This window comes from Lepidothrix coronata, unplaced genomic scaffold, assembly GCF_001604755.1.
Source record: "Lepidothrix coronata isolate B3197 unplaced genomic scaffold, Lepidothrix_coronata-1.0 Scaffold208, whole genome shotgun sequence".
Taxonomy (NCBI): domain Eukaryota; kingdom Metazoa; phylum Chordata; class Aves; order Passeriformes; family Pipridae; genus Lepidothrix; species Lepidothrix coronata.
Genome location: NW_016690388.1, coordinates 1,311,150 through 1,338,384, shown reverse-complemented (window position 1 = coordinate 1,338,384; position 27,235 = coordinate 1,311,150). Strand labels below are relative to the sequence as shown.

Sequence of the window (27,235 nt, the reverse complement as noted above, 5' to 3'; positions counted from 1 at the left end):
ATATGAAGAAGAATAAAAACTATCAACTACTCCTTCTATTTTGTTATCTAATTCATTTCACAGCCTGTATGAGTTCTCACCAAATGGGTCCATCTATCAGGAAACTTAAAGCAAAGGAACTCCTAAAATACAAGCAATATAAACAGCAAAATGTTCAGTAATGGAAGACAGCAAAACAGAAGAAAAACAATTTTTTTTTTTTTTCAAAAACAGCTGACAGAAAAATAGTTGAGGAGAAAAATCATACTAATATTACTTAGCTGTTCGGTATTGACAAGAGTTGATGGTTTAAATTCATAACAAGTAATGAAAGTTTCAGGGTAGCTAGTTACATAAGCAAAAGACAGAGAGGGGAGAAAAAAAAAATCACTCTAAAGAGCTATTCTCAAGTGCAACTTGACAAATCCAAGAAAGCAAATGTAATTTCCAAATAAGATTTTTGGTCGAGACTCTGAAAGTATCCTTGGCTGAGTTAACAGGGCAAAGGGACTGCAAAATCATCCTCCAACTAGCATGTGATAGTGGGCATATTTAAATGAAGTTAAAAGACCCTCTTAAGGGTTTACATTTTTTTTTAAATAAAAATAGATATGCTTTTTTGGACCTCAGCAATGTGACTTCTACTTTGGGAGGTAAATACTGAGCAATACTGGATACAAAGTCAACACATATACAAGGAAAACACAGAGCAAAGATACATCAGACTTTTTATTTTAATTCTCTCTATATATGAAGGTACATTGAGGTATTATGAATTTAGGAATAAATTACTTAAATTGGGAACAGGATTCTAATAAATAATACATAATCAGGAACTACCAGAGAAGTTCTGAGAAAGTGTAACTTTGCTCTTGGCAGAAGAGCAGCAGACCTGGAAAGACACATCTTGATGAATTATGTGGAAGTGACTTCGATGAAAATGTAACAGGAATGACTGATAGGAAGTACTTGGTTTTGAAGGGAATGAATAATTAGATATTTCCACAGCAGCAAACTATGAGATTTCTGAGAACTGAGAGGAAATGTCCAAAGAAGGGGACATGGTAAGTACTCTCAAGAATTTCCAAACCTATCATAGTTGGCATTAATGAACCAGAAAGGTTATGCCCACCACAGTCCTCATTTTTTCAGTCTGCAAGTCTGGATTTACTACTTTTACTCCAAAAATTGGCTAATGTCTCCTAAAAGTGCAAATATTCACAATTCTCTAAGAATCTAGTTTGCATATGCTCCCTTCAAGATCAGGCATTAAATAGATTCCACAATTACTACCTACAGATGGGAAAAATATAGAATCTCTTCTGTTTACAAGAGGACAAAAAAAAATCAAAGTTCATAAAATAAGGATTATTATAGACACATGCTGCACATTATGAGTAGATATAAAAACAATATTTGAAATCATAGAAAATGATACCTCCTGACTAGGGAACTAAGTTGAATGAAATAAACATTTTCTCTGGCATACAAACAATCACTTGCTATATAAGAAAATCACTTTTTACATTTTACATTTTAGGAATTTTGGGGGTACATAGTGGTAGTTTTCACAAAAAGTTATGCAAAACACACCGAAATGCGTCATTCAAATACTGGTACCTATCACATTCCAGCAGCTCATGACTATTGTCACTCCAGTTTTCTGCTTGTCCTCAAGCAGTTCTTGAAAGCATCATAAACTTTAAAAAACTGAGTTCCAGCAAATGGAACTTCTATTCTGACTGACCTTTCAGTAAATTGTTTTCAAATTGAAGATAAACCAGTAATTCTCTAAGTGTGCATCAAAAAAAGGGCAAAAGATTTCATGCACCATCCAACAGATTTTGAACTACTATTTGTCATACAAATGACAACCAGCTTCATGATAGTGTGGAAAAGAATTAAAGACATGGGGGTAACTACTTACCTAAAATGCTGCATCTACAAACCCAGGATTTGTTTCACAGCATAACATAAAATCATCACGAAAAATACCAATGTGCAAAAGTGCAGAGGAAGCATTTAACTGAGTTCCTGAGTACTTTCCTTTTCGTGTGACACTCCCAGTACTGTTCTATCTCAGCAATTACACTCCTTTGGCTTCTTAAACCACAGAAAAGAATTCAACACATAATATACACATATGCTTCATACTCTACACAGAGGAAAACTGCAGGCCACACATCCTTAAGGCAAAACCTTAAGGGTTAACCAAGAAGAAAAAAAGCAGCTCAGCCCAAGAAAGGATGCAACTGAACTACAGAATTAAATACTTCTAGTCCTTGTCTTTCTTCATTCTTCTTTTATATGAATCAAAATGGAAAATATGAGACCAACATAACTAAGGACCACAGTAAAATATATCCCCCTTAACTACGTTCAAGCATGAAAACACTATACAGAATGTCCATTTGTACCTCTGATTAATATTGTTTAGTCAGGAAGACATGGAGGAAATCAGGAATATCGTCAAGTCATAACTTAATATGGAAATGTGTGCTCTGAGACTCACTTCACATATATTTTAATCCCTCCCCATCCAAGAACTCCTGCTTCACACTGTTTAGAAGATAGTAAGGAAAGAGACCATCAAGATAAGGAAAGAAAAGTGCAAGATAAATAAAGGGAAAATGATTTATCATAAATGTGATTTTGTGCAAGTATTTAACGCTTTATTTTACTTTAATGCACAGATCATTGACTGCTTTAAGAAGAACAAAAAAATCTATCTCAAAATCTACCTTTATATTAGTCCCATTTTTAACATCATCTACTTTGAATAGTGAGAGAAATTTCCAAGTATTAAAAAACAATTAAAAAGTTTTATGATCGTGTTTTTCAGCATGTATTTTCACATAGCACGTGAGTTAAACCACAAAATCAAAGTTGGTGTTATTTTCAGAAGGCAACATCAAATGTTTGTGTCTCAGAAAAAAAATAAGGATGACATTTGTGATTTCTGAACTTGTAATAAACTGATATGGGTTTTCCAATGACATTTTCTGATATCCTCAAAAGCTAGAAATGTAAAACTGACATGCATAGCTTTCCTAAAAATTCAGTGTATGACATTAATTTTTAGCACAGAGGAGAAGAGTTCTCTTGTCCTATTCATTGATTAGGGATATTAGGACACTGGAGCCCTTGAATAAGTCACAAGAATGCCTGGTTTGCTTTTTCAAATGTTGGCATCATAGAATCACCAAATGGCCTGGGTTTGAAGGAATCTTAAAGATCATCCATTTCCAACGCCCCTGCCACACGCAGGGACACCTTCCACTATCCCAGGTTGCTTAGAGCCCCATCCAACCCGCCCTTGGGCACTTTCAGGGATGGGGCAGCCACAGCTTTTCTGGGCAACCTGTGCCGGGGCCTCACCAGCCTCACAGGGAAGAATTTCTTCCTGATATCCAATCTAAGCCCGCTCTCTGGCAGTTTGAAGCCATTCCTCCTTGTCCTTGAAAAGGACCTTTACGGGTCCTTGGAAATAGTCTCTCTCCATCTTTCTTGTGGGCTCCCTTCAGGTCCTGGAAGGCCACAATTAGGTCACCCCAAAGCTTCTCTTCTCCAGGCTGAACAAACCCAACTCTCCCAGACTTTCCTCACAGCAGAGCTGCTCCATCCCTCTGATCATCTCGGTGCCTCCTCTGGACTTGCTCCAACATCTCCACGTCCTTGCTGTGCTGGGCCCCCAGAGCTGGAGGCAGCACTGCAGGGGGGTCTCCCCAGAGCAGGGCAGAGGAGCAGAATCCCCCCCTGCCCTGCTTTTAATATAAGAGTGTATTTCCTTGAAAAACACCAGCAACCCTGGAGATTGTTCCCTGGGAAGCATCCATTCCAGTGATCATCGTCCATAATGCTACCTGTAATTAGCCAGTGTGCTGCCAAGCCTCACACATAACAATCCCAGATGAATTGCAGGTATTTGTCCTGCAGGAAACTGGAATAGAACCACAGAACCAGGCCTCTCACTTTTCCCTGTCATGGAAAACATGGCCTTGTACACTGAACATATTGGCAGGATGGTACCTCTCTAGGCAGGATTTTAACCTGCATCTCCCACCACAGGCACAACACCCTGATAAAATAAATCTTCAAAAATCAAAAACTTCAATTAACTCCAACAAGAGCTTAAAGACAAGAGGAGAAAAACAACCTTTCCTCCTTCTCGAAGACACTTTTGGGAGGGAGAGGTACGGGAATTCAGGAGAGAAAATGAGATTAGGAAGAAGCATGAGAAAGGATTTATCACATGAGATAAAACAGCAGGAAATTTAAAAGGAATGGAAAATGAGGACAAAAAACTATGTGGGTTGACAAAGTTTTACATGGGCTTTAAACTTGGAAGGCAAAATACTGCTTGTAAGGCAAGAGCATTAGAAGGGAACAAAAAAAAATGTGATGCTTGCTTAGAGAAGATACTTGCAGTGTGTGACTTGTGCTCCACCAAAAAATATTCTTTATAGTGATACAAATACTCATAACTCTCCATGTAAAGGTGGCTATGCATGTACAATCCCATAACAGAATATTAAGCTATTTGGTGTGTAAACATTAGCAGTAACGTCATCAATCTCAAATCACCTAACAAAGTGATTTGAACGAAAAGAAATGTTAAACAAGCACCAAAACACACATTTAAGAATTCAAAAAGAATAAAACCATACTACCCATTTCTCAGATCTTTTCCAACAAAGATTTATGAGTGAACAAAATTTGCCAGTATAAATCCCACTTATTTAAACCTGATAGTTCTACCACCGGTACCCACACTTGTCTATTTGATTAGGCTTCAAAATCCCAGTCTCATGTAACAATTAAATGTGAAAAACCTTAAATTAGTTGAACGAGAAATGACTTGGAAGTTTGTGAACAAAATTTAAACGTATTCTGAGATTCAAAGGGGTGTTAAATGTCGACATGATGTGAACTGGACACTCTGTTATGTCATAACTACTCTCCCCTCCTAAGACCACAACTGTTCCTTTACACTGCTGGGTTCTCCCCAGGTAAATCTGAACCTCTTGTACATGTTTGCACATTTCTGTGGCTCTTTTGGGTTTTGATGCAAATGTAACAGACCACGGGTGCAAATTTTTGCTCAATCTATATGTGCACTCTCAAAAGTCTTCCTATGAGAAGACTTCCAGATTTCATGAGATTCACTGCTTTTTAACACTCAGAAAGAGATATCAAGCCAGTAAATGATATGTTCATTTCAATAACACAAAACATTTTCCTAAAATTAATTTTTACTTGCTTTTAAGGCATAGCATTTAATAACTGTAATTCTGTGCAATAAACTCCTCATTCACAATGGAGTAGATTTCTCCAGATTATTACATCAGTTTACACAGATGCTTTTGTATTTAATACATGCTTGCATTAAAAGTTAATTGATATGGTCAGAACAGTCAAATGGTCTTAAAACACTTTTGGAAATGGTGGAGTGCTTCAAGTGGACTTTCGATGCATTTAGATCTGATATATCCCAAGAAAATGGAAAAAAAATATTACCCTTTGTATTTTTAGCTGAACTGTTGCTAACAGTACTTAAAATGTAACTGTAAACTGCAATGTAAACACCTTCAGGGTGCTATTAGAATATTAGCTTTTTCTTTCTTTTAAACTTCTATACTAATGGTCATTATTATTTTGGTTCAAGAGCTGTACTTAAGTCAAACCAAGATCCTATTGATAGCAAAACAGGTTTTGCTGTTCAGATACTCAACAGCAATTGATGTGATTTCAAACACTTGCTATGCAGTGTATTTTTACTCAAGTCATGGTAAGTGAACCAATTTACACCTATTATATATATAGAATATAGTATTTCTGGATATTATATAATTCCTCATAGCTAGTTTTTTTATTTTTTAGATAAGATTTACATCAAATAAAAATAGGGGTGGACAACAGATGTTTGTGTCTATCACCAAAGAACTATCAAAAAATTTGAATCAAAAATTCCTGCAAATGCCTTACAATTAAATCCTGCATTTTAACTACATAAATTAAAAATGACTGCATGGTTTCTCTGAGACTACAGAAAATGGCAGCTGTTAAAGGAGTAAGTATTAAGTTGATCCAAGACTTTTTCTCAGTGCTAAAAATTTTTGAATCTGCTCTAAGCAGGTTTCAATGATACAGATGAAGAGTCCTTATTTATTTTGCATTTTTAAATACTTGTGTTTACTGGTAGGCTGAAGACTCGAGGTGAAAGATTGATTATTTTCTTTGGGGATCATATATGTTAATATTTTTTTCAAACAGAAAAGAGCTGAAACTAAGAGAAAAATCATGAAGGTTTTTGCATGTGCACATCCATACCTGAGCATTAAGAAGCTTTTCACATTTGTGAGAGTGTTTTTCAATTGCTAGTATATACTGCTTTTCAATAGCTGCTTCTTGCTGCTGAACTGTAGATTGTAGCAGTGCCTGCAAAAAGAAAGCACAGAATATTCAAGAAAGATATAACTGGGATGTTTATTGGTAACTGCAGATCCACTAAGACTTGTCCATAACCAGAATGTGGAATGCTGTTATAAATTTGGAATGTGCAACTATTAAAGTACCTTTCTGTGTAACACTACCTTATTTTCAGTCAGGACTAACATTTTTTGGATCTCAGATTTCTTATACAGACTGCCTAAAAGACAGCAGCACACAGAAGATAGAGAGGGAGAGTATTTCTGTTAAATATACTCAGTTTAGTGGGACCACACAAGAAGAGAAGCATATGAAAGCTGCTGAAGAAAAAAAAAAAAAAAGCCAGACATATTTCCCTGGCTGACAAAACTCCACATCCTCTCGGCACTGTGTAAGATCCCATGGGCCAAGCATGATCTTCACAACCACAAGTCAAGTAAAAGCAGATGGAAATTCTGAGTAACTGAAAACATAAAAGAACGCCCCCCCAGGATGTTCACACTCAAATGTGAAGCAGTGGAAGTCGAAGTGTGGAAAGTCAAAGTACCAAGACAGTAACAAAGACATGCTACGATTAGGAACTCTGCGTGTGAGCACGTGTGTGTGCACATGTGTGCATTCACACACGCCTGGCTCAACTCTGCAGAACTTCTGAAAGCAAAAAGAGAGAGACAAAAATTTAAGACACGCGAAAAACCAAGTTACTGTTTGTGAGGAATTACGCTCACGGTGCTGTTCTAACGCAGGGCTTACTTAACTCGGGCTACACAAGTCTTTTTCCCTAATATTATAAAATATCCATGACACTTTTCAAATATTCTTCAGGCTATTTATACGCAACGTAGCAAACTATTTTTACCTAGTAATCCATACAGAGAAGTAGTCAAAATGACTGTGTAAGTTAAAACAGACGTAAGTTTTGCAGAAAATAGACCTTTGGCCTAAATGCAGACGAAGAAAAAAAATCCCATCTTTCAGATAGTCTTTATTTCAGAGATATATTTCATTCATGGAACACAAGACACACATTAAATAAAATTTTGAATACTTTAAAATAAAACCCAGAAATGTATAAAAAAAATTAAATTCTTCTGACAGTTTTTGAACTAACTTTTCAAATTTTCCACTAACTGTCCTCTTATGCTGTTATTCAGTCATGTTACAGTATGGCAGCAGTTTTCAGCACAAGTTCAGTGATTTAAAAGGTTAAAAATTGTGCTTAACATATGCTTTAATCAAAGTGTAAGAATACACTTACTGGTGTTTGCATGGGATTTCTCTAACTTTCAAAAAAACCCAATTTATTTTCAATTAAATTTATTTCTTTTATTGATAGAAATTCAAGCAATAGGAATAAACTCATTTCTCAAAGAAGTACAACTTCTATATATGAAACTTTATATACTAAATCTCACTCTGTATAAAATAGAATTGCCACATATCACTGGCACAAATTAAACTTTTACTTTGGGGTATGGGTTCTTTTTTTGCCAAAACTATTGTGGCAAGAAATGTTTCATGTAACTGGCACAAAAGAAAATAAAAAATTCTGATATTAGGTAAAAGAGTAACAGAATTGTCATTAAGCTGCAATGGCATTTCTTGCTCATGCCAAGGGTTGAGTAACTTTCTGCACTTTGCTCTGTAAACTTTACTGTCAACTGTTAAAAACCTATTAAATGGCATAAAGAACTTTCAGTTTTCAAGGAAATAATTATTATTCATTGGATGGCATGTAGAGTTTGTTAAATTTTTAAATTTAATTTATTATTACTATTTTTCTTTTTAGAAACAAAACCCTTCTTTTTTATCATACACACTAGTAACACAGTTTAAATAGTACCACAGGACCGATCCTTTATTTGACTATTCCACTTGTTGGCCAAGTAAGGAGAAGGAGAGAAAACTCCTCCTATGTAGCACAGTACTTCCAAGAATCAGGTTTCTTGATGAGAAATACAGAAGAGGGGCAAGATATCCATCCAAAGCCTTGGAAAATTTCGAGATAATCAACTACTCAAATTACTAATTAAAAAAAAAAATTTAGTGATTTACTCACTGAACTAAAACATACATTTGGCTACTTGATGACAGGCATCTCTAACTTTCTTCAGTACAGTGACACTAAAATCTTGTCATTAATTGCTATTCTGGGCAACAATTCTTATCAATGCTGAAGGACCACTTTCTTCCTTAATTAATTACATGATTATCCTGGTGGGCTAATGTTCCACAAACCTATGGCCAGTGACCTGATATCAAGCTGGCATTCTTGAAGCAGACTCCTTTTAATGGCTCACTGAATCATTTCAATAAGGTTACAGCAGAATGTAACCCATGGCATCTGCTGCATGAAGTTAAAATGTAGGATTTCAATATGGGTGCTCTCGTTAATTAATTAATTCTTCTAAGTATCGTGCAATGAACTTCCTTGACACTGGGTGGCAAGGGTCATCACAGAATCACAGAATCATGGAATGTTAAGGGTTGGAAAGGACCTTAAAGATCATCTCATTCCAACCCCCTGCCATGGGCAGGGACACCTTCCACTAGACCAGGTTTTTCAGAGCCCAATCCAACCTGGCCTTGCACACTTCCAGAGATGGGGAAGTCATAATATGCTCCTCTCATCTTAACAGGACTAAAGCCTATTGAATTTAACAAAAAGGAAAAATTAGGAGCTTTCATACTGCCTCAGTCCTGACTTTCACAAAGCTCTCAAACCATTACAGATGAAGCCAAACTAAAATTTCCAAGATTCGTTGATTATAGTTCTTATTCTAATATCCATATCCCGTGGGTTTTGTCAGTTAAGTAGCCTTTACAGTGAAATGAATGACAATATTTGAATTGTAGAATGTGTTAGAACCTTGTAGATCCCTGCAGGAGAGGGAGGTAGTGTCTGTTCTAGTGTCTGTAAACAATATCTTTTAGTTGTATGACAAAGTAATCTAAATGCTAGAATTTATTTGGGAGTTCTACGTTCTACTTGCTATTTTGCCACTTGGAAATTATTCATATTCCCAATGCACATTATACTCCATCACCAAACTGTCTTAAGTTTTCTGTTCATTGTTCATGACCAACTCTGGGGAGGTTTTTAAAGAACAAATTCACATTGTCAACGGGAAAGCTAAGGAGTAACACATGGATGCTCATATTTAACAGGAACAGTGTGGCTGCTCCCAGAGAATGGCCCAAATAACAGGACTTGTAGGACAACAATGACAGCAAATCAAGTCATCTTCTACAGCTTCGACTATCAGAAACATTTTTAATCACTCAAGAAATCCTGCTTCTTCCCCACTCTCTGATCTCTCTCCTAACCCAAAAAAGCTATCAGAGAATTGATCCTGCTTTTCCTTCGATACTCAAAAATGCCTGGTGGCTTCTCACAGAACAAAGAGACTGAAACAACTTAAGAATAAGCTCTCTACAGAGTCTTCATATTCATTTTAGTTTCATTTATGATGGGTTATGAAAATCACAGAAACCATTATTTCCTCAAACTGTTAGAAAAATCTTCCCAGATTTAAATGACAGTACCAAATATTTTTAAATTAAACCAAGTAAACTAAGTAAATTAGTCTGAACCTGTTTGAGCTCAGATAAAGAACTAACCTTAGCTTTAAGTTTCATACCTTAGAATAATTTTAGAAGACCCTGAATTGAAACTAGATCCAGCCATCATAATAAGATCCATAATCACCTTGGGGCATCCTCAAGGGAATAAACATCTTTTAATTACATGCTTTAGCAATGATCAGAGAATTAAGTAGCCCTGGAATGTAATTCACAGCACACTACCTGTATGGTGGGAATATTGGAGAACTGCATCCCTGCCTGCAGACCACAGACTAAAACATTGTACTGTACCCAATATGAGACCAAAAGTTTAAATATTAGAAAAGACAACTGATCACAAAAATTTATCCCATATTTCTACAGGTTGTGTTATGTATCGGGTACTAGATCATCTCCAAAATTTGTCCTCATACTTGAAAAAGCAGAAGTGCAATGACTGTGGTTTTGCTGAAACCATGGCACAGACCCTCCAGCCCACTTTTAATACAACCCTATTTGCACAGCCCTAGTGCATACTGTCTTCATTCTACTGGGAATTGAAACCACAGCTACTTACCCAGAGTTTGTTGTATGGCCAGAAGCTACAATTTATGAGAATCCTTCTTGAATTAAATAGCCAAAATAGAGACCGTTACCCCCAATTCTTCCCAAATTCCCTAAGAGCAACAAATTACCAAATCCCTTTCTTTCAACTCCCTCTTCTTATTGGAGAAAAAAGCTAGTGAGGAAAAAAAGTCAAGAAGAAAAACAAAGTAGACTTTATTACCCCCTCTTATCTGTTCTGAAAAACAGTATAAAAGTAACTCTGACCCATTCAAAACACAGGCCTCCCAGATGCACAGCATTGTTTGAAAAACCCACATGTAACATCAGCATGAGACCAGCATCGTGATGTACATGCCACTGAATTATGTTCTAGAATGCTACTTAAAAGCACTGCATCAAAACCCTTAGTCAACCCAAAAGAATATCCTGCTCAAGCATCATTAAGTTGCTTAAATAACTAAATACAAGCCAGTATACCCAACATCTTCTTTACTTCAAAACTGCTGAGTTAGGGTGACCAAAACTAGTTGTCTTTAAAAATAAAATTACTAATGAGAAGTAAAGTTACCATACTGCGTCAAACATATGAACTATTTTAAATTCAGCATTAGCTTCAGCAATAGAACACAAGAATTTTTATGCTTCATAGCATTAGACAATGAGTCATCTAATTCAGCAACCTGTCTCCACCAGTAATTACTTTCTACTACTTTATTTAAGGGTGAAATGCAGTTAACCACTTATTGAATGAGAAAACAGAGCAGAGGACACAACTGAAATTCTTTCCTGACCTGCAGAAAAGATACATTACCTCAATAAAAAATGTACACCTAACTAGTTGTGTTATAATTCAGCTGTGAGCTAGGATACAGACTATATAAATAAAACTATTTAAAAGATTCTCGAAAATGTCTTTTTCGACAGAATTCAACTTATCCACTTCATCCCAAGATATTGCACATTTTCACCATTGGGCCATTTCCAGGTGAGACTCCCTTCAAGTGATAATGAAACATGTCCATTTAGGTGCTACGGATTAAAGGGGGTAAAATACAAGAAAAAGGCAATGCGTTTTTTGCAAAGTGGTATAAAAATCTCAGCTTCATTTTCAACTGCTTGTGGTATCCCAGTAAGGATCAACAACTCACACTTTGAATATTATGATGGGCTTATCTACACAGCTCAGCTTTACTGACGTGAGTGTAAAGGATTTATTTACCACAAAACACTGTTCTCACAGACTCCTGACAACTCTCACTCTTAATCAAACTCACTCTTAATCAAACCTTTCTATTATTATACTATTTAACACTGTATTTATTGTTTCATACTCATAAACACATATTAAAGTCATCCTTACTAAAAGGGGAGGGAGAGATTTCTTGCAATTTTTATAACTACTTTGAAAATATAAAGATGTTTCAATCTATAATAAAATATTTTTGGTAGCCAGATCTTTGGAAGATTGAGACTTGATTGCACCTCGCTTCTATCTGAATTCTGTAGAGAGACTTTCATAGTACATCACTGATATACACGAGTACTCCCATACTGTAAAAATCACAAGGAATCTCTCCTTTTCCAGCCATCAGCTCTTCATGACAAAAAACAATGTTGTTTTATATTCAAGGCTCACTTGAATTCTAGTGTGACTTGCACATGAACAAGCTTAGAAGTTGGAAGTGAAATACAAACCCTTGCAACAACTTTTGAATTTATCCTTTTATTCATGTGTCAGTACTTTCTGAGCCAGGATGTCAACTTGGAAACTTAATAAACTAAGCTGATGTTTTAAAGAGCTGAGAACTGGCCACATTTCAGAGCTTTCCCTCACTAGGGATAAACTATGTCTAAAAAAAGATATCCTGATTCTAGATTAACTTCTTTTGTAATGAAATATTTTGAAATTTCCTTTGTTTATTAGAGGGTAACCTTTCAGTTCAGAGGTCTATTATTGACACAAATATTTTCGAAAGACAATCTGATTGCCCCCACATATTCCATACTTTGCAAATCTGGAAATCTGAAAAATCCCCACCACCTAACACTGAAAACTGACAGACAAAACTCTTACTGCAGCAAGGGCTGGAAGGAACTTTGAATCTTAAAGTTAATTTCTATAAAAGGAAACACACATCTGATTCATGCAAGCAGTCTTTTAGAAAACTAATTATTGCCTAAAATAATCTAAGGAAATAAAAATCATCTAATAAATACACCTCCCTGTAAGCTCATATTCTTTAAAGCTTACATTAGAGGATATTTTATATGGTGAGAAATATAAACAAAACAGATTAAAACTCTTAACTCCTCTATTTACAGAACTATGACAATTTCAGAACAAAAGCCTGACTAAACAAGCATAGAAGAAATTCTTATGTTGCTTGTGGTAAATATCTTAAAATGTGACGTGATCCCACAAGCATAATTTCCAAGATCTACATTTACTTTTCTTTACTGTGGTTAATTACCAGGGATAAAAGTTTAAAAAAATAATGACATGAAGGACAGAAATTAAACAAAATTAGGTAAACATGAAAAGGGGAAACCTGGCCTACACAGAACACTGAGTTAATTTTAATTGTTTTTCTGTGTTTTTAATACAAATTTTGTGACTACGTTGTAAGTGGTTTATTTGTTGAAAGAAAGATAAGAATGTGAGATGTTTAACAATAGCCAAGGCTTTTGAGGGTTTGTGCTACAAAACATCTCATGGTCTCTGTTAGTGGATTTCCCAATACACTGAGCAAGTGAATATTCCAAAGACAACTGCAATAATTCTAAGGGCTTTGGTATATCCAGGTCCTTGAAACAAGATCGTTCTGTGTTTGACTGCTTGTGTAAGCTGCATTTTCAACACTGCTGCCATGTCAAGAACGACCTACAGCAAGGGTAGGAATTGAGAGCATTTGGCCTCAAACTTGAGTGCCTGATCTGCCTGGGGATGCCATACCAAAGATCTGTGTGGAGAAATCCTGTTCCTTTTGCAACAAATCACTGCCCAAAATACAAGGAAGTTACTATCAGAAAGTGTGACCCATTTTCAAACGTAGAAAGATACATCAAGATCAGAAGTCTGCTGCACTATGTCTGTAAGGAGTGCAATCAGCTCTAAAGGGAAGAAAACTGAGTTTCTGGTTACTAACTTGGCGACCTTGTACACAGAAGTGAAACAATAGCAACCCTCTTTTCCTTTGTACACCAAAGTAAAGGCACTTTCACAAATCTACCAGCAGTAACACTTGTCTATGCCAGGAATACAGAAAACCCAAGTCAGTCAACTTTTTTCCACTGTTGTTCAAGTCAAAGTTCCAATACCTAAATTAGAGGATTTGGAGTTTAAGGGATTCTGGGGATTATTTCCTGGGGCTAATGATGAGCCGTTCATGTTTTTACACAGCTACCCTTAACCAATGTTGGGCATTACATTCAGTCAAGTCTGCTTGGAGAAGCATCACAAAAGTATAATTGACTGGTATCAGAGAGGATTAGTCAGAATTCCAACAGTCATGACTGCAACAGAACCTAATTTGGGCCTGAGCAATCCCTTGATTGGAATAATCTGCATCAGTTCATTTTACCATACCCCAAGGAATGCAAAATAAGACTGTGTTCATCACAGGCAAGATGTTCCTTTCCGTACCTTTTAAACAATTCAGTGGACTTGCTTAGGTGAATTTCTACACTCAAGGTAATTTTGGGAATGATTAAGTAGTACGTACAAAATCTACCGAAAATGGAAATCACTTCTGCTTATAAATGATATGTATTAGTGTAACACAGCCTTAAATCCTAAAGAAGACATATTTTGGCATAAAATTAAGTATGGCGAATCATTAGTAAATTAAAAGAGTCAGTGAATCTCACAATCATGTATTTCACTGCAAGGAATAATCAGATTAACTTTACATTCTTAAAAAAATGCTACATGTAGGACTCCTTACTTGGTTATCTAACTAACTGCCAACATGTCTGAAAAACAGAATAAATTCCTAAAGACATAAGCAGTTAAAAAGTCCCACAAATGCAAAATATTATTTTTATAATTACAAAAAGACATTTGACTGATTTATTTAAGGGGGAAAAAAAATCTTAACTCTCTTCCACATAGAAATATTAACCATGAATTAACATTTTAAAAGCATCCACGAGATTATTTTCTCAAACAAAACTAGAGATCACTTTTTCCCTTCGGTGACTTTGTTGATGATTCACTGCTATTTTTTTTTTTTTAAAGTACATGGTAAGGGGTTAATGAAAAGGTTATTAAAGTATAAACAACCAACAAAAAAAGTTGTTTGTTTTTTTTTAAACCTAGCAATCTTTTTTGATTTTTCTTGCTCCCCTGAAGAATCAGTCGCTGCATGTTTGCAGAGAATATTGATTGCAGTAATTAACTTGGAGGCTGGTATATCTGATATTTCTCATCAGAGTGCTCAAAACATGGCAACTAACCACATGAGGCAACAGGAAGGCTTGTATGAAGTACATTCATGTCATCGTTCCCTGGTATTAAAGAATGTCTTTATATAACTTGAATATAAACATTCTATGAGAAAAAACATACTAAATATAAATGTTGTTTAGAAACACAGTATTCAATTAACTTTCTAATCTTTTGTGCTGAATCACTGAAACTGAAAAACATAATCCTTATTTTCCAGATGGAATATCAGATCTTCCCAGCTTCTGCTGACTGGCAAAATAGTTTGCAAAAATCCATATGGCACATAAATATATTCCTTTACCCAACTACACATGAAGAAATTATTCCTTAAAAGGGCCAATATCACCCATGCAAAACTCTTCGTTAGCTCACACAAAGGCATTAAAACGGTGAAAAATCATATCTAGAAAACATTCAAAACTTTTATTCAATACTATAAAAATGTTGCATTTCACAATTTTTTTTGCATTCTCAGAAAAAATAAAAAGGAGGAAACATAGGTCCAGCAATTACCAATTGCTCACAGGCTTTTTCAAAATTCAAGTTCACAAAGAAACAGCCAGATATTTTCTACACATCTGGCACAGAACAGACATGAAAAATGCTGATATTGAAGATGTTCAGTGGTCCATACAAAGTAGCACAGTCCAAAGAAAATTTCCCTTTGAGAACTTCTATTGCAAAATGGTCCCCAAAGAAGTAAGGCAAAAGAAACATTCTCTTAAAGAAAAGAAAAATTCTCTTCAAGAATTGAAATGAGGGAGGTATGGAGAAGTGGGACACCACCATTGGCCATGCCTAAGTTTTCTCAGGAATGGAAACTTTCGAAGCCTTTTCCTGGATAGATTCCCTTTAGATGAAATTAGTATAAGTTGCATTAACGGACACATATTTGTGGAATTCTTACTAGATAGTTTCCATAACAGAAGAAAAGACACAGATTTATCCATGGTAACACCCAGTTCATTTATGTCACTAGCTGACAGGAACTAGAAACAACATGAAAGAATTACACATTCAGCCTTATTCAATCCATAACTCCTTCTCTTAGTGCTGCATTGATAAAAACCTGCTGAATTGCTCTGTGATGCTGCTTTCCTGAAAGTGCAGCTCTTGGGACTGAAGAGATCCAACATGTGGATTCGTGATAAGCAATCCAAACCAAAGTTCACCACAATTGACAGCATTTTTGGTTTGTTCTGGTTTTAAGTTTCCTTACTGAAAATGGCTAACCAACTTTAGCTGAAGTTTCCCAAAGTCCAGGCTGAGAAAACATGTCATGCAAGATTTCAGACCAAACAGTCTAAATTGAAACAGAAAAGACAGTCTCAAAGTGAAAGAGGTTGAGCAACCAGAACAAGCAGAGTATACTAGTAAGTTTGTACTGTAGGAAGTCATATATATTATTACAATAACATTATTTGAAAATTGTGTTAGCTTGGCAACTCATTTACCTTGAATTCTTCAACAATAATACTCAAGGCTTCATGTCCAGCTTTTCTCATGTCTTCTAATTCCTGCTTATGCTTTTCCTGTACAAAAACATGGAGAAGATTATATACAACATAAGCACCTGACATAACAATTATAACTAGGAGAGTAAATACCAATTATTTTTCTCATTTTTTGGTATCTTTCATGAAAAATGAACACAGCTTGACTCTTTAGATATATATATGCTAAATTCAAGTAGGTCCCAGTATTAAGCATATTTTTATTTCTTAATTTTAAGAAAAGAATCAAACATGAGTTAAGAAGTAAAACCATCTTCAGAGGACTTCCACCCTCCTCTTGTGCCTTTTGATGGACAGAATATCACACAGAACACTGACAGTAATTTAACATAAGCTTGGAAGTAATTTAACATAAGCATCCCAAAGAGAATGAGGCATTGTGTACACACAGTCAGAAAGCGACAGGTAATTAATTGCTCAATAGTTATCAATGTTTCAATAGTATTGATTTAGTGACTCTTATATGAGAAAACATGTCATTGCAAACAATTTATTCAAAAAAATACACGCTCTAATTGCTACCAAATGCATGTACCTTCAGAGATGTATCAAATAAAAACTTAAATTAGAAGGATGAGAAGATGGCATTGAACTTTCAAAATTTTCTTACAATCTAAAATTCAAGTGACTCCAGACTTCACTTTTCTTCTGTTAGACCCCTGTGAACCAAACCACTGCAGAGGCAGATGGATCCAAACACCTGGTGAGTTCCTGAGAGGAGCAGTTCCCAAGGACACCATGAGGCAGGGAAACCTTGTGACAGCAGGAAAGGTTACAGTGCACCCTCCCTCCAGCTTGCCACTGCCTGACAACAGCCTTAGCACTCTTATATCTTTTGTTTGAATCACTTTGATCTAAGTGAGCCTTTGTTAGTACAGACATTTTAAACAGGGTTCTTAATTAACATCCAACATTTCAGCAGACATGCCAGGCATGAGTCTGCATGTACTGGGAAGTGTAGGGGCAACACCTCTCAGCAGAGATCCACAGTAGAGGATTTGTGAGGTCTGATTGGGGAAGAAGACAGTAAAGACCTCAAACTTAGTTTATTTGATTATATTTGCTCACCCTTAAGCTGACAGCTCTTTCTGCAACCTTTTAAGAAGTAGATTGTCTTGAATTGTTGGGGGAAAATGCGCTCCACGCACAAACTGAACAGATTCCCCACCAACCTTTGCTCTGGCACGCCTGCATGGCACAGATTGTAACAGCAATAAATGAAACCACACACAAAACTGGAAAAAAGGGTACTCACTGTCTCACTTTCTCCTCAGCTAATTTAAAGCAACTGCATTATCTAAAGTGGATGCTTAGAAACATTATTTTGCGTCACTGGCCTAACACGTGCCAAAAACAGCATCAAAAGAGTCTTGATACTACAAATTAGGGTAAACAACCACAGCTACCTGAAAAGAAAGCAAGTGGTTGATTATCAAAGTATCTTTTGATAATTATTATATTGGACTCTCATTACAATGAGATTTTCATCTCCACAAAATCATCTTTCTTCCAAAGCATCATTTAAAAAAATTGTAACAGTCAGCATCATAATGACTCTGTGAATCATTATGATTAATATATCAATTGAAGATATATATAATTCCTCCAATTCATGCAAGTATAGAGAAAAAATAAAAATACTGAATGCAACAGAACTAAATCAATGAAAAGCTGAGTTAAACATAATGACAATCAGCCCACAATGGCTAATTAATATACACACTAGAGTGTGCTATTGTATATAAAATACAAATTGGTCACTATTTCTATTCACGTGAAATAAGAATGTGAGCTCTCCAGAACTAAAACACAGGGGTGTCTCCAGGTCTATAGCAAAGCAAATATTTTCACTTTGGTCGTATCATCAACATCCTAGTGAAAGATACAGCTAAGAACTTAAAGATAAGGACAAATACAGGAAGGAGAGAAAGATTTCCGATTTCCCTACATAACCAAAAGCATGCAGTATGTAAAACCTTAAGCTCACCACAGGAACCAAGGAGGTAGTATGATTTACTTTATACAAGTAAGTATCATTTATACCTGGACTATAACAATGGAAGACTTTGAAGTGAATAATGAAGTGAGGTAGCAAGCAAACTTTCATGAGCAACTGCCTCACATAGTGGTGAAGACATTTCCTGCTGAGTTAGATCTTGGTTGAGCCAGAGTTGAGTGACTGTGAACACACCAGTCTGCTGGGAGATATTATGACTGATTAAATGTGAAAAACTATGCAAAGGAAATAGTACAGAAGAGCCTGTACATGCCCCAAACTGAAACATAATTATAGTTCCCATACCACTCTTCAAGTATTTGCAGTGTATAACACAGCTCTCTACCCTATCATATTTAAGACATTAATATTCTATGAAGAAAAAAATATAATTTCAATCTGCTCGTTTTTTTCTACAGGATGTGAACAGAGACTCTTCACTGAAGAGGACATTAAATAAGAAAAACAAGAGCTAAAACACATGCAGAACAATCTGTTAATTAATACTCAGTGTTCTTAGTATTAATATACATTTTGCTAGCAAAACTGTATGATATGGTAAATAGCACAGGGCACTTGGCTCAGAAGCTTTCTCTGTCTGCCTTCAAGTTTCTAAAATATTACACAGATAGTTACTTCTTTGGGATAAAGTTGCCAGGGCAACTTAGGCCCTGGATGCTTTCCTACTTTCCCATATAATCTAAATGATGGGACATGATAGGAAAAGAAAGTAAGGAAGAAAGAGTGAACAGGAGAGCAATCCCAAGGAAGCCGACAGGAGAGTGCTTCCATTAAACAACCCAATAAGCATGAAAGGAATTCTTGCCTTCATTAGGATATTCTCACGTCTCTTATCTGAAAAGCATCAGTTTATCAGATTAATTAAATTCCACCATTGTTCATAAAGAACAAAATATTAATTTGGAAAGGGTTGCCAGCTGCCATCAATAGCTACTGATACTGAAGCCAGTTACAATACCCAACACAATTTTATATACTGCATGTATTTAAAAATATGTCAATATATATGTAGTTCTCTAAAGTATACTACAGTATACTTTATTACTATATATAAATATGTATGAAAAAAATACACTAGGAGAGTTTTCCTTCTTCCTATAAATAGGAGACCAGCCAGAAACCAGCAGTGTACCCAAGATGTAAATGCTGGGTCTGATTCTGTTCAATACCTTCATCTGGATGATGAGGCAATGTATATTGTATTTTCATAGAGGAGTACTATTTGTAACATAATGATGTTCATAGCACATTCCTAGAGGACACCTTCAGTTCTTTTAAAGTGTTTAAAAACCCAAGACAACTACAGAGAAACTTGAAACTCAGTCCAGTATCTTCAAAAGCATGCAGGTAGAAATGTTATTTAAGTATGAATAAAAGCTTCCTAGGATTTAATTCTAGAAGACAAAAAACAAGAACTCATAGCCTCATTGTATGTAAATACTCATTGTAAGACTGTAAGATTAACATATCTTTGAAATTTTTCCAATGTAAGAAAAGAATGAATTGTTTTCCTCCTTCCTTGTTTTTGCAATATAGAAAATTAGTTTAATTATAACATAAACAGTCCTATTTAGCACAAAATCAACAGAAAGAGAAGTTCTATCTTTACATTTAAATCTCCTTTTCATTTTCAGTATCTGAACTATTCTCTTTGGCTGCCTCTTGATACAAAACTCCAGAAGCAAACAGTGGTGCTATAGTTACCTCTTCCTTGAATCTTCTTTTTCTGGTTTGTAAATACATTTTGGAACACTAAAAACATTCCAAAGCAGATATGCTACCTGAAAACTAAATGATCAACAGCTATTTTCCCATCAAAGCACAAGCAAAGCATCTTCAACACAAAGTGGCTGCCATGTTTATTCAAGGCTTCAAATGCTTTTTTTGTTTGTTTCCTGAACACAAGGGATGATATGCAAGCTGAAAAAAAACTGACAGAGCCTGCAGGACAACCAGAGACAGAAGTAATCATCTTTTCATTAAGTTGCTGTATTTGCTTCATTAGAAATGTGACAAGAATCAGAAGACAAAATAATCAACAGTTTGGGAAACTGAGCATCAAATCAAGGCTAGGTTTCATAGTACAAGCTCCTGTTCTAACATGGCAGATACATTTAAAACGATCAAAAATGTTATATTCCATACAACAGTGATTTAGATTTACAGTAACTGATTTTCTGACTAGTTTAACATTTCAAATACTGCATTAATCAGATTTTGGTTCAGGCATTCCTGACCCTGCCCTTAATTGGCAATGAGGTAGGCCAGTTTGGAGTAAAATGTTCCAAATAATTCAGCTTGGGGAATATCCCCTGGATTGGAGTTATGACTTTAGTGACTAGGAGTGGGATATTTATTTTTCTCAGTTTATGACCAAAGTATTAAATCACAAATTCACACAATCATTCAAGTTGGAAGGGATCTCTTAAGGTCATCTAGTTTAACCTTCTTCTGAAAGCAAGACCAACAGTGAATTCAAACAAGATTGTTTAGATTCTTGTCCAGTCAGACCTTGAAAAACTCCAAGGATGGAGATTTCACAACCTCGCTGGTTAAGACATCCCAGTGCTTATCTTCATCATTAAATATTTTTTTCCTTATACCAAGTTGCAACTTCCCATGTTTGAATTTATCATCATTTCCTCTACCCATCTCTGCAGAGCTTGCCTAGCTCTATTTTTCTGTAGGCATTGGACATCTGCTATTAGGTTCCCTCTAAGCCTTCTCTTCTCCAGATCGAGGTCAAGTTATACAATGTACATTGCATTCCTCTCATCCACTCTCTAGGTGTTTCATCACAGAAAACTGGCTGGGTCAGGCATAATTTATGTTTTGGTAAATCCATGTTGGCTATTCCCAATCACCTTGTTCATGTGCCCAGAAATGACTGCCAAGACCACTTGCACCATGATATTCCCAAAGACCAAAAGGCTGGCAAACCTGGATCCATCCATCATCCTCCTTGTCTTTTTCCAATAATCAGAGACTTCCCTCAGAAGTCTCTCACAGTGACACAGAACTCTCTCACAGTGACAGCCAGCTCTCTCATCACTCCTGGACTCTCTGGTCTGAAGCTGCTCATTGTTATAAACGACAACTCTTTTCTTCCATGGCTTTTTAATGAGCTGATACTCATCTGTACTAAAGATCCAGCCACACAACATACCCCAACACATCCCAGTTACTTCAGTGATGTCAAATATAACACATGAAGCTCCAGCTCCTCCTCCTTGTTTCCCAGACTCCACGTATTTGCATATGCACAGTTGAGAGGGACCCCTGAAATCAGTTCAATTGTTGTGCTGGTGGACACATGAGAGCCTGGTTTGGCTTATTTCTTTTACCACCTTCCATCTCTGGGGTGACTAAACTCACACTTCTTACAAACAAATAATGTTAAACTCGCTGGTGAGAGAAGAAAGTCTTTTCAAGCAAAACGTAAGATGGACCATACAAGATGGCAGTATTTAATTCTTAAATGTGTGTTTAAAAACTTTGGCTTGATTAGCAAAGACGATGACAACATCTAATTGCCTGTCAGCAACGAAGTTCCAGTTCTACAGTATTTGTAACAAACAACACACTGAAGCCCCCCCACGACACCCTCCTCATACTTTGGAGCCCAGATATGAACCTGGACACCTAAGAGCATTCCCATGTGAAAACTCTAACATCCACTTATTTATTTCTCTATTTCACTTTCCATGAAACATGGATGCTACTGAACTAAAAGCAAAACTTACTCCAGAGGAGAAAAGCTTTGTTTCAGGAGGTGGGGTAGGTGGAAAATCTAACCAATCTCTTAAAAGGATGATATATTTAACCTATTCTCTTCCTCAAAGAAAAGAAGTCTCACCAAAATCCCAAAGTCAAAATCATCAAAAATTAACCTTTTTTTTTTTAAAAAAATTATTTAGGCCAGAAAACATCAGATGTAACATTACAAAAGTGTCAGCAAGATTGATAACACCTGAAGTTACTTAGAGGTAACTCAAAGTTATGTTGGATTTTAATTGGGTTTTGGTGTTTTGTTGGGTTTTTGTTCGTTAGTTGGGTTTTTTTAAATTTAATTGCAATTTGAAAAACAGACTGGTTAGATTTTAAAAATTATAGATCATTAAGCCATGTCATCTATTTTTAACAAGTCCTACTATTGGTCACTAAAGGCAAATGGATTCATACAGATAAATATTCAAAATTCTAAAGCCATAGTGTAAACAACAAAACTAGACATATACCTGTGCTTTTTCAAAAATACTCCATGAAGAATACAACTTGAGATTCTCGACAGTGATGTGGCTGTTTAGTTTATTTTATATACTCCATTTACTTACTGATCTTGATGGTATTAACACTTAAAAAAAGAAATTGTAAGAAAGATTGACAAATGCATAAATTTGAGACAGGGACTGACTTTTCCATTGCTGTATCTAACACTTACTCACTCCCTAGATCTTTTTCACGTTGCCATTACATCATTTCTAGAACACACTCTTGCACTCCTCATTCTGTCCTTCCCTTCAACGATGGTAAAACCACGGTTCTTATCTTTGAATTTTTTAATTTTGAACAACAGTAACTCCATAGCTGCTTCTTTAATCTATTCAATATGCCGCAGTTAAAAAACAAACAAAAAAAGCCAACCTCCCCTCGCCAAAAAAAAAAAAACCAAACCAAAAAATCCCACCAAATATCCCACAGCAGAAAAAACCCTGCCCCCCAGTAAGAACCCTCTTGATGCTGAAAGAGTGCAAGGAAGAAGCAGAGGGGTTCTAATGTGGACACAAATATTATTTCCTCTAACTTCACAAACCAAGACCTTACAAACACCATCCCTTTCGAGAGTCCCTCGGTTCCTTTTCAGCCAAGCCAGCTGGCAAGGATGCAGAAACAAACTCAGTCTGTCTTTGTTGTATGTGAGAAATTAAAATGTAAATACATCCTAAAAGGCTGTAGCATTAAGACTGAATTTGACAGAATGCTTTAGCTGTATTTTAACTTGGTTTGAAGTTTCTGAGTTTTTTATACTACGTCAGACCTCCCACAAATTGGCTAATCCAGATGAGAAAAATCATGATTAAGGCACGTTCTTGTTCTGAGCAGCTCCCCTCTTCAGAGGGGCACAAACATCGTTTACAGTAAGGCTCTTGGCTAAAAGTCTTTTCAAAAAGGGAAAGCAAATCCTGTTGGAATATAACCTTCCTCAACTGGATATACGCAGATTTATTAAGCATATGTAAAGGTGTTTGAAGGACTGGAGGTCACATTTAAAAATGTAAAGTAGTGCAGCAGCAATTAAGAATACAAAATATCAAAAAAGAACCCAAATAAAAATTTGGTTCTTCCTTAAAAAATAAATACTGTTTCTGTTTGTGCAATGGAAGATTTGTCAGCTATGGCAGTGATTGGTATATGATAATTTAATTGGTGGTGACAGAACAGGACTGTGTTGAAAGTTGATAAAATACTGTCACAGGAATTGCAACATGCCTCAAAGAGCCGCTATTTTTATTTAATAAATAATCAGTTCTCAAAGAATGTGCAAGTAAAGACAAACGATGTTAAAAGGAGGGCAAGTGCCACTAGACCCTTATCCATGTGAGAACTCTCTAATGAAAATATTATGGGAAATATCAGATTTCTTCAGACTATTCCTGCAGTCTTTGTTAGCTACAGTATCCTTTTTCGCCCTGCATGTGAGATGTCCACTGCATTTTTGGCTGAACATCATAAAGGCCTGAATAATTTTCCTCAGTTAACAACTGTCACCATATTCAGAGCAAATAACAGCATAGGACATGTAGAACCAGCCTAATCTATCTTAAAACAATAACAGTGGACGTGTTAAAGTGACACAGAGCTAAAATGCACCTTTATAAGCAATGAGTCCAAGTCCCATTCACTTAAGGAACTTCTCACCATTCCAGCTGAAATGCAGTTGCTTTCTGATGGGTCACCGGGGCTTTCTGTGCAGGTAAGGGAACTCCCAAGGGGCAGAGATATGATCACACTCCACATGAAACCCAGGAACTGTCCTCTCTAGTGACCTCTTTTCAGGGTTGTGCTTTATTTAATTCTTTAAACCAAATATTTCACAAAACAGTGCCGCAAAAGCAGGCATCAAACACTGTCTGAAATGATGGTTTAGCTCCGAAACATGGAAACGGATATCTCCTTAAAGAGCCAATCATAAACCATTTACTTCTAATCATAAAAAGTACTTTTTCAGTTTACAGTTTGAATGTAAGGGAGGTTCAGAATGTTTTACATTATATGTTGCTTATGAACACAAACTAAGTTTTCCTTCTGAGCTTGCCTGAATTAACCAAAATTTATTTCAAATTTTCTACCTATCAGATCAATGGGAATTTGCTTTTCAATGACATGCTCACTTCTTACTTATCTCAAAAGTCAGACTACAAACTCAGGCCCTTGAAAACGCAGCACAGAAACTTGGATTGTTCTCTCTAAATAGAAATGAAGTACATTAAGTGCACACTTAATAGCAGAAATTATTGTTAAAATATAAAGAAAATTATAATACATGAAAAAAATTCAAAATTTCTCTCAGTCCTTTATTGCAGTACGTTACATTATTTTTAAGCATTACTCAGACTTCCATTTTCATAATTCCACTATGATATTTATTTCTGGAAATTAATGTTGACCATCCTAAATGATTATTTGCCTGAGAATGCTTAGATTTATAAGGTGCATCCAACACAAAAATATCGTATCTGTTTAGCAATACATTTGAATAATAGATTTATTTTTAAGGAACTAGGAAAGTCTGTTTTATTTCAATATCCTTCAGGTTTAAGAACAGATATTCTAGTTTTCATTAATATCAGTTTTCTTCCAGTGATAAACCTTCAGCCAAAAATAGTAAAAAAGTTCTCATTAGTTTAAGTACATGATTATTTTACATGTCACATGCTGTTCTGGACCCTTTAAGCCTTCAATGAGGAAAAAAACCTTATAAACCAGCAAAACCTTGTTTATTTATTAATTTGAGAGCAGCGACAGTAAAGTAACTAAAAATAATTTGTGTCACTATGGCTATCTGTAAACAAAACCAAAAATAATCACTGTAAGAATATACACTAGAAAACTGCTTTGACCTTATAAACATGCATTTTTATTTGAAGTAAAAAAAAAAGGAACAGCAGCTTAGTTACATTGATATATGACTAGAACTGAATTATACCTTTTCTTATCTGTATCACTTCCCAAACATTATTTTATTGTTCTTTTAAAGCTTCTCATAATCAGATGGTAGTTTTCAAACCTTGATGCTACATTTATATTCTATTGTGCTCACTGCAATAACTAATACTTTACCACTGGAACTGCTTTCTCAGCATCAGGAGCTATATAGGAGTGACCTGGTAGATGTCTTTGCAGTAGTTTAAAATAGTAGTTATTTGTTGACATTTTGCCTATATATTAGCATTTGGGCAGTTTACTCAAGTAAAAAGTGCCTGAAACTTAAAGACATAATTAATAAGTAAGTTTCCAAGGTAACTGAGAATGCAAGAATAAATTTAAATTACACATAAATAAATTACACAACCATCAAACTCACAAGAGTTTGATGGTTGTGTAATAACTTCCAATGTGTGAATTAGTTAGATTAGAATACGTTTATACAAATAAATTTGCTTAATAACTGCAAATTATACATTTCAATGGATCACTGTTTCAATACCAAATTTAATACAGATTGAAGAACTCAAAGGTGTAACAGGTTAATTAGGCAATAAAATGTTCAGCAATATAGTTAGCTGCATTCTGCAGCCATTCAAAGTTTATTAATGAACTATCAACCAAATCAGATGATTTAACAGTTAAAGGGCAATGAAGAGACAATTCTTCAAAATTCTCCCAAAATATCAACTTAATATTTGCTGTGCATCTTACTTCTTCCAAGCATATAAACACTGAATACAAAAATGCCGTTAAAGGTACTAAATAATTGTGACTAATTTGGCAAAGATTTACTATTCTCATAGTAAGCAGTGGTCAAGTACTCACAATAATTACAATGTGTCAGATGACTTACATTGAACACAAACTGGACTTGAGTGGATCCAGGGACATGGAGTTGCTTTGGAACTGTTCCTGACATTTTTAAAGGAAGTTTATACCAAGTAACAGGTATTTGGACTACAAGCATTGTCTTAAGAGTACCATTATCCAAGTTTTACTCTACACAGGTTTCTTAATTTTGAGTACATTTTGCACATTTTCATTATCCCCTCAAAAATCCAGTAAGACACTATTCCTACAAAAGCTAGATCTTGCTAAGACAAGCTTTTTGGTAAAGAACTCCGACTGGTCAGTGTTACATATACCTGGACATTTCACAACTATTTTAATTAGAATTTCCATATTAAATAGAAAAAAAAAAGAAAAAGATTAATCATCCTGAACACACTTGCTGCGAATGTGCAAATGGAGATGGGCAGCAGCTGTTACAGACTTCTGACACACTAAACATAAATTAGCAAATGCATTCAAAGAAATCAAGGATACACTGGCATAAAACAGGTCGGGACAGGCAGAAAGCAGTCATGACATAAAAACTGATTCCAAAAAAACCCTGTTTTACTTATACCTGCTTGCACATCAAGAAAATGAAAGTTGCTTAAGCCCAATTTCTTGAATATCTTTAAAATCAGGGAGTGAAAGGAGGCACGTAAGTGTAAAAGTATAAAT

General features: G+C 35.6%; 1 protein-coding gene across 4 annotated transcripts in view; it reads right to left on the bottom strand.

Annotated features, from left to right (window-relative positions):
* CCDC91 (coiled-coil domain containing 91) overlaps positions 1-27,235 on the bottom strand; it is a 120,096-nt gene that overhangs the window by 48,388 nt on the left and 44,473 nt on the right. For all 4 annotated transcript variants that reach the window (XR_001877701.1, XM_017832866.1, XM_017832867.1 and 1 more), the window contains exons 7-8: positions 16,441-16,518; positions 6,310-6,417 (exon numbers count right to left, since the gene is read on the bottom strand). Coding sequence is in view for 3 of the 4 variants with exons in the window: in XM_017832866.1 (XP_017688355.1) it covers positions 6,310-6,417; positions 16,441-16,518 (186 nt within the window). In the remaining variant the exon portion in view is untranslated. The remainder of the gene's footprint in view (positions 1-6,309; positions 6,418-16,440; positions 16,519-27,235) is intronic.